A 10,000-nucleotide genomic window follows, 5' to 3' on the forward strand; every position below is an offset into this window, starting at 1 on the left:
GCCTAGGACCACCCTTTCTGGATATATAAAGATTTGTATTTACATCATTAATAATATATACATTCTATGTAAATATTAAAAAAAGCTTGTTCTGAAACATGAGTTGGAATTTCACAAGAAAAAGGTCACAATTTCACAAGAAAAACTTAGAATTTTGGCAGTATTATAATAAAAGTCATAGTTTTACTCAACAAAAGTCAAAATTTTACAAGAAAAACTGCACATTTGTGCAATATTATGATAAAAGTTGGAATTTTACTCAATAACAGTCGCAATTTTACAAGAAAAGCTTAAAATTTTGGCATTTTAGTGAGAAAAAAAAATCCTGACTTTGGAGCAATGTTCACGGACTCTGGTATTTGGCAATGGTTTTCTGTATTGGGACCATGATTTCGGTCCTAACTTGTTCACCGCTCCTCATATGGAAGGTACTTTTCCTTGTCGATGTCTCAAGAAGGGTAGAAATACAAGAACACACACACACACACACACACACACACACACACACACACACACAGGACACAATAATAACGGTGTGTAACGTGACAGGAGGGAGCTGGTCGGTGTGGTAGAGCCGGTGCCCAGAGATGAGACCTACTGTGACCCCCCCGCTCTGTTCCACGTGTCAGGAGACTACTCCTTCATCAGGTGACTCTCATGCACACTTTGGCACCTCAACCAATAAAATGAGCTGAAATGCTAGCATGAAACTTTAGCATGCTAATGTTGGCGTGATGACATGGGAAAAGTTGACACACGTTTAAGATGGTGCCAAGTATCAAGATCCATCATTTATGTGTTTGAACGACTAAAATTAGCTGAAATGCTAGCATGAAACTTTAGCATGCTAATGTTAGCATGATGACATGGGAAACGTTGACACACGTTTAAGATGGTGCCAAGTATCAAGATCCATCATTTATGTGTTTGAACGACTAAAATTAGCTGAAATGCTAGCATGAAACTTTAGCATGCTAATGTTAGCATGATGACATGGGAAAAGTTGACACACGTTTAAGATGGTGCCAAGTATCAAGATCCATGATTTATGTGTTTGAACGACTAAAATGAGATAAAATGCTAGCATTAATGTTAGCATGCTAATGTTAGCGTGATGACATGGGAAAAGTTGACACACGTTTAAGATGTCGCCAAGTATCAAGATCCATAATTTATGTGTTTGAACGACTAAAATTAGCTGAAATGCTAGCATAAAACTTTAGCATGCTAATGTTAGCGTGATGACATGGGAAAAGTTGACACACGTTTAAGATGGTGCCAAGTATCAAGATCCATCATTTATGTGTTTGAACGACTAAAATGAGATAAAATGCTAGCATTAATGTTAGCATGCTAATGTTAGCATGCTAATGTTAGCGTGATGACATGGGAAAAGTTGACACACGCCTAAGATGGTGCCAAGTATCAAGATCCATCATTTATGTGTTTGAACGACTAAAATGAGATAAAATGCTAGCATTAATGTTAGCATGCTATTGTTAGCATGCTAATGTTAGCGTGATGACATGGGAAAAGTTGACACACGCCTAAGATGGTGCCAAGTATCAAGATCCATCATTTATGTGTTTGAACGACTAAAATGAGATAAAATGCTAGCATTAATGTTAGCATGCTAATGTTAGCATGCTAATGTTAGCGTGATGACATGGGAAAAGTTGACACACGTTTAAGATGGTGCCAAGTATCAAGATCCATGATTTATGTGTTTGAACGACTAAAATGAGATAAAATGCTAGCATTAATGTTAGCATGCTAATGTTAGCATGCTAATGTTAGCGTGATGACATGGGAAAAGTTGACACACGTTTAAGATGGTGCCAAGTATCAAGATCCATGATTTATGTGTTTGAACGACTAAAATGAGATAAAATGCTAGCATTAATGTTAGCATGCTAATGTTAGCGTGATGACATGGGAAACGTTGACACACGTTTAAGATGGTGCCAAGTATCAAGATCCATCATTTATGTGTTTGAACGACTAAAATGAGATAAAATGTTAGCATTAATGTTAGCATGCTAACGTTAGCGTGATGACATGGGAAAAGTTGACACACATCTAAGATGGTGCAAAGTATCAAGATCCATGATATATATGTTTGAGCGACTAAAATTAGCTGAAATGCTAGCATAAAACTTTAGCATGCTAATGTTAGCGTGATGACATGGGAAAAGTTGACACTTTTAAGATAGTGCAGAGTATCAAAATCCATGATTGATACGTTTGAACACATAAAATGAGCTGAAATGCTAGCATTTTAATGTTAGCATGCTAATGTTAGCGTGATGACACAGTAAAAGTTGACATACGTCTAAGATGGTACCAAGTATGAAGATCCATGATATATAGGTGTGAACTAATACAATTAGCTCAAATGCTAGCATAAAGCTTTAGCATGCTAATGTTAGCGTGACGACTTAAGAAAAATGGACACACTTCTAAGATGTCGCCAAGTATCGAAAGCCATGATATTTAAGTTTAGACAAATACAAATAGCTAAAATGCTAGCATTAAACGCTAGCATGCTACCAGAGTAAAAGTTAGCATACGAATAATGAACTTGAGGTTTATAGGCATGGAAAGTAGCTTTGAAAGAGTAAAAAAGAGAAATTACGTAGTTAATACTGAGTGTGTGACTCCCAGGTACTTCACAAGAACCATCTACCAGTTCCAGTTCCACAAGGCACTCTGTCAGGCTGCCGGCCAATCAGGTGACTTGTCCTCCTGTGACATCACGGGGTCCACAGTGGCGGGAACTAAGCTCAAGTAAGTACCATGTGACTTACAGTACTGTGTATTCAAAACATAAATAATATGTGACATACAGTACTGTGTATTCAAAACATAAATAATATGTGACATACAGTACTGTGTATTAAAAACATAAATAATATGTGACATACAGTACTGTGTATTAAAAACATAAATAATATGTGACAGAGTATTGTGTAATACAAACATAAATAATATGTGACATACACTACTGTGTATTAAAAACATAAATAACATGTGACATACAGTACTGTGTAATAAAAACATAAATATGTGACATAGAGTACTATGTAATAAAAACATAAATAATATGTGACATACAGTACTGTGTATTAAAAACATAAATAATATGTGACATACAGTACTGTGTATTAAAAACATAAATAGTATGTGACATAGAGTACTATGTAATACAAACATAAATATGTGACATACAGTACTGTGTATTCGAAACATAAATAATATGTGACATACAGTACTGTGTATTAAAAACATAAATAGTATGTGACATACAGTACTGTGTATTAAAAACATAAATAACATGTGACATACAGTACTGTGTAATAAAAACATTAATATGTGACATAGAGTACTATGTAATAAAAACATAAATAATATGTGACATACAGTACTCTGTAATAAAAACATAAATATGTGACATACAGTACTGTGTATTCAAAACATAAATAATATGTGACATACAGAACTGTGTATTCAAAACATAAATAATATGTGACATACAGTACTGTGTATTCAAAACATAAATAATTTGTGACATACAGTACTGTGTATTAAAAACATAAATAGTATGTGACGTACAGTACTGTGTATTAAAAACATAAATAACATGTGACATACAGTACTGTGTAATAAAAACATTAATATGTGACATACAGTACTGTGTATTCAAAACATAAATAATATGTGACATACAGAACTGTGTATTCAAAACATAAATAATATGTGACTTACAGTACTGTGTATTCGAAACATAAATAATATGTGACATACAGTACTGTGTATTAAAAACATAAATAGTATGTGACATACAGTACTGTGTATTAAAAACATAAATAACATGTGACATACAGTACTGTGTAATAAAAACATTAATATGTGACATAGAGTACTATGTAATAAAAACATAAATAATATGTGGCATACAGTACTCTGTAATAAAAACATAAATATGTGACATACAGTACTGTGTATTCAAAACATAAATAATATGTGACATACAGAACTGTGTATTCAAAACATAAATAATATGTGACATACAGTACTGTGTATTCAAAACATAAATAATATGTGACATACAGTACGGTGTATTAAAAACATAAATAATATGTGACATAGACTACTGTGTAATACAAACATAAATAATATGTGACATGCAGTACTGTGTATTCAAAACATAAATAATATGTGACATACAGTACTGTGTATTCAAAACATAAATAATATGTGACATACAGTACTGTGTATTAAAAACATAAATAATATGTGACATACAGTACTGTGTAATAAAAACATTCATATGTGACATAGAGTACTATGTAATAAAAACATAAATAATATGTGACATACAGTACTCTGTAATAAAAACATAAATATGTGACATACAGTACTGTGTATTCAAAACATAAATAATATATGACATACAGAACTGTGTATTCAAAACATAAATAATATGTGACATACAGTACTGTGTATCAAAAACATAAATAATATGTGACATAGAGTACTATGTAATACAAACATAAATAATGTGTGACATGCAGTACTGTGTATTCAAAACATAAATAATATGTGACATACAGTACTGTGTATTAAAAACATAAATAGTATGTGACATACAGTACTGTGCATTAAAAACATAAATAACATGTGACATAGACTACTGTGTAATACAAACATAAACAATATGTGACAAGCAGTACTGTGTATTCAAAACATAAATAATATGTGACATACAGTACTGTGTATTAAAAACATAAATAGTATGTGACATACAGTACTGTGTTTTAAAAACATAAATAACATGTGACATACAGTACTGTGTAATAAAAACATAAATAATATGTGACATACAGTACTGTGTATTAAAAACATAAATAACATGTGACATACAGTACTGTGTATTAAAAACATAAATAGTATGTGACATACAGTACTGTGTATTAAAAACATAAATAACATGTGACATACAGTACTGTGTATTAAAAACATAAATAGTATGTGACATAGACTACTGTGTAATACAAACATAAATAATATGTGGCATGCAGTACTGTGTATTCAAAACATAAATAATATGTGACATAGAGTACTATGTAATACAAACATAAATAATGTGTGACATACAGTACTGTGTATTCAAAACATAAATAATATGTGACATAGAGTACTATGTAATAAAAACATAAATAATATGTGACATACAGTACTGTGTATTCAAAACATAAATAATATGTGACATACAGTACTGTGTATTAAAAACATAAATAATATGTGACATACAGTACTGTGTATTCAAAACATAAATAATATGTGACATACAGTACTGTGTATTAAAAACATAAATAGTATGTGACATACAGTACTGTGTATTAAAAACATAAATAACATGTGACATACAGTACTGTGTAATAAAAACATTAATATGTGACATAGAGTACTATGTAATAAAAACATAAATAATATGTGACATACAGTACTATGTAATAAAAACATAAATATGTGACATACAGTACTGTGTATTCAAAACATAAATAATATGTGACATACAGAACTGTGTATTCAAAACATAAATAATATGTGACATACAGTAGTACTGTGTATTCAAAACATAAATAATATGTGACATACAGTACTGTGTATTAAAAACATAAATAATATGTAACATAGAGTACTATGTAATACAAACATAAATAATGTGTGACATACAGTACTGTGTATTCAAAACATAAATAATATGTGACATACAGTACTGTGTATTAAAAACATAAATAGTATGTGACATACAGTACTGTGTATTAAAAACATAAATAATATGTGACATACAGTACTGTGTATTAAAAACATAAATAGTATGTGACATACAGTACTGTGTATTAAAAACATAAATAATATGTGACATACAGTGCTGTGTATTAAATTAAATGCAGGGAATGGATCGACTTTCTATTTATGAGCAATCTAAAACAACAACAACGACAAGCTGAACTAAAGTAAAGTAAAGCAGTCTCTTCAATGGCAAGCAAGCACAAAATGGCTGCCAGTGGGACACAAAATGGCTGCCAGCGAGACACAAAATGGCTGAATGGAGGCACTGAGTATTTGGCCTGATGTAAAAGTTTGTTAAGCTGCAAAGTTGGCATGTTTGTGTACGTCTGGAGGTGTCCTGTGATTGGCTGCTGGTCCAGGCCATGTGACCAAAGATCTACTTGCCTCCCAGGAACATGTTGATGTTGGGCCGGGCTCAGTCGTGGACCAGAGCTCTGCAGAACATATCTGGAGACACCAAGATGGACGCCCAGCCTCTGCTGGACTACTTCCACAAACTCTACCAGTGGCTCAAGACCGACAACATCAAACACAACCGCTCTGTGGGATGGGACGCCGCCATCGACCCCTGTCAGTCAATATATATATATATATATATATATATATATATGTATGTGTGGGAAAAAAATCACAAGACTATTTCATCTCTACAGGCCTGTTTCATGAGGGGGGGTACCCTCAATCATCAGGAGATTTTAGTGGGAGCATTCACATACCATGGTTTATATAGGGCACAGAGTGGGTGGGTACAGGCTGGCGTAGGGGCATGGTGATTGGCTCATGTGTTACCTAGGAGGTGTTTCCGTCTGTGGCGGCATGCTGATACAATTTCGCTGCGCTTGTTGAGGGATGACAGGTCTGGACGGTAAATAATAAACAGTTTCTCTTTCAAGCATAGGTTGCATCTTTTATTACCACTATTGTAAGGTGTGCTGGATGCAAGAATTTGCCATGTTATTGAATATTCAACATTATTGTCTTTGAGGTCCCAAATGTGTTTGCGGAGTTCTGTGGTATTCCGCAGGTTTTGGTTCCTGAAAGAAGCCTTGTGATTGTTCCATCTGGTTTTAAACTCTCCCTCGGTTAATCCTACATGTGTCGGATGTGTTAATGTCCTTACGTGTTACCTTAGATTGGTAAACAACTGATGTTTGTAAGCACCCCCCGTTGAGAGGGCAATCAGGTTTCTTGCGGCAGTCCGTGATGACGGACTGGCAGTGTGTCGCGCCTCGCCAAGGAGCAGCGAGAATACCAAGAAGCGCATATGCCAAATTTTCAAAGAGAACAGCCTACGGATCACGATTGAAGCCAACAAGCAAACCGTCAACTTCCTTGACGTCACTTTCAACCTGAGAAATAACAGCTACCAACCATTCACGAAATCCAACACAACACTCCAATACATGCACCATGACAGCAACCACCCACCCACCACCACGAAAAGAATACCTACCGGAATTAATAAAAGGCTATCGATGCTGTCATCTAGCAAAGCTGAATTTGACCAAGCAACCCCCCCGTACCAAAAAGCCCTTGATGAAAGCGGATACAATTTCACCCTCACCTATGAACCCACGCCAGGAAACCAACCGAAAAAGAACAGAAAACGAAACGACATCATCTGGTACAACCCCCCATACAGCAAAAACGTCTCAACTAACATTGGACACAAATTCCTCAATCTGATTGACAAACACTTTCCCAAAGACAACACCCTAAGAAAAGTATTCAACAAGAACAACATTAGATTGAGCTACAGCTGTATGAACAATATACGACAAATCATCTCAAACCACAACAAAACAATTGCAAATGAGCCGTCGGCCCCCGGACAGAGCGACTCCAAAACCAACAAAGGTTGCAACTGTCGAAAGAAACCTGATTGCCCTCTCAACGGGGGGTGCTTACAAACATCAGTTGTCTACCAATCTAAGGTAACACGCAAGGACATTAACACATCCGACACATATGTAGGATTAACTGAAGGAGAGTTCAAAACCAGATGGAACAATCACAAGGCTTCTTTCAGGAACCAAAACCTGCGGAATACCACAGAACTCAGCAAACACATTTGGGACCTCAAAGACAATAATGTTGAATATTCAATAACATGGCAAATTCTTGCATCCAGCACACCTTACAATAGTGGTAATAAAAGATGCAACCTATGCTTGAAAGAAAAACTGTTTATTATTTACCGTCCAGACCTGTCATCCCTCAACAAGCGCAGCGAAATTGTAACAGCATGCCGCCACAGACGGAAACACCTCCTAGGTAACACATGAGCCAATCACCACGCCCCTACGCCAGCCTGTACCCACCCACTCTGTGCCCTATATAAACCATGGTATGTGAATGCTCCCATTAAAATCTCCTGATGATTGAGGGAACCCCCCCCTCATGAAACAGGCCTGTAGAGATGAAATAGTCTTGTGCTTTTTTTCCCCACACATACATATATTGCGCTCTACTACGGTATCGAGCACTATTTTTTGGATAACCTTATTAAGACATATATATATATATATATATATATATATATATATATATATATATATATATATGTATGTATGTATATAACAATGCACATTGTATTACATTTAAAGGGGAAGGGTATCTTCCCTTGCTGTCCATAATCCTAATATCTTAATAATAATATCGTAAAGACTACAAATATTTGGCAAGAAGTAGAGAAGCCAAAGATGTATTTCATGATGATGATTGCAGATTCTGACTATGGCATCAAAGTGAGGCTGAGTTTGAAGATGGCCATGGGTGCTGATGCTGTGAGTATTATTCTAATTACATGTTGTAGTTATATTCAATTATTATTCTTATTACATGTTATGTCAATATTAAATTAATATTAATATTTTGGTTATATTATTATAATATTCATATTACATTATAATATTAATATAATATTCATATTACATGCAAACATATTATTCATATTACATGTCATGGTTATATTAATATCATTTTCAAATTACATGTAATATTAATATTTATATTACATGTAATATTATTATTCATTTTACATGTCATGGTTGTAATAAATTCATATTACATAATAGTATTAATATCATATTCATATTACATGTAATATTATTATTCATATTACATGTCATGGTAATATTAATTTAATGTTCATATTACATGTAATATTATTATCCATACTACATTATAATATTAATATTAATATTCATATAACATTGTAATATGTATATAATATTCATATTACATTGTAATATGCAAATTCATATTACGTGTAATAATATAACATTCACATTACAAGGTAGTATTATTATTCATAATAAATTATAATATTGATATGAATACTCATACTACATTGTAATATCGATATAAATATTCCTATTACATTGTAATATTAATATAATGTTCATATTACATTGTAATATGAATATTCGTATTACATTATAATATGAATATTAAAACTTATATTATAATATTACTATGCATATTCATATCACATAGTATGATTAATATTAATATTCACACTGAAATATAATACTAATATGAATATTCATACTACATTATAATATTAATATCACATTGTAATATTGATATAAATATGCATACCACATTATAATATTAATATAATATTCATATTACATTATAATATTGATATGAACATTCATACTGCATTATAGTATTAATATGAATATTCATACTACATTATAATATTAATGTAATATAATATCAATCTGAATATTCAGACTACAAACATAATATTAATATAATATTCATCATATTACATTGTAATATTCATATTACATTGTATTATCAATATACTATTCATCATATTACATTATAATAAGAATACAATATTCATCATACTACATTGTAAAATGAATATAATATTAATCGCATTACATTGTAATATGAATATAATATTCATCGTACTACACACATATAATATGAATATAATATTCATCATATTACATTATAATATGAATATAATATATATCACATGACATGGTACTAGTAAGAATTACATGAAATATTCCAAATATTGTTGCAGTATTCCTGGAACACCAACGAGTTGTTCCTGTTCAAGTCCAGCGTGGCGTACGCTCTGAGACAACACTTCAGCCAGCACAACCACACGCTTCTCTTC

At 32.7% G+C, this 10,000-nt stretch overlaps 1 protein-coding gene across 1 annotated transcript in view; it reads left to right on the plus strand.

Annotated features, from left to right (window-relative positions):
• Positions 1 to 10,000, plus strand: part of ace2 (angiotensin I converting enzyme 2) — a 42,088-nt gene that overhangs the window by 28,276 nt on the left and 3,812 nt on the right. Inside the window, exons 12-16 of the mRNA XM_061974541.1 lie at positions 550 to 648; positions 2,665 to 2,787; positions 6,251 to 6,429; positions 8,587 to 8,645; positions 9,905 to 10,000. The exon at positions 9,905 to 10,000 is cut by the window's right edge and continues 2 nt beyond it. Coding sequence (XP_061830525.1) covers positions 550 to 648; positions 2,665 to 2,787; positions 6,251 to 6,429; positions 8,587 to 8,645; positions 9,905 to 10,000 — 556 coding nt within the window. The remainder of the gene's footprint in view (positions 1 to 549; positions 649 to 2,664; positions 2,788 to 6,250; positions 6,430 to 8,586; positions 8,646 to 9,904) is intronic.

Source organism: Nerophis lumbriciformis, linkage group LG15 (assembly GCF_033978685.3).
Source record: "Nerophis lumbriciformis linkage group LG15, RoL_Nlum_v2.1, whole genome shotgun sequence".
Taxonomy (NCBI): domain Eukaryota; kingdom Metazoa; phylum Chordata; class Actinopteri; order Syngnathiformes; family Syngnathidae; genus Nerophis; species Nerophis lumbriciformis.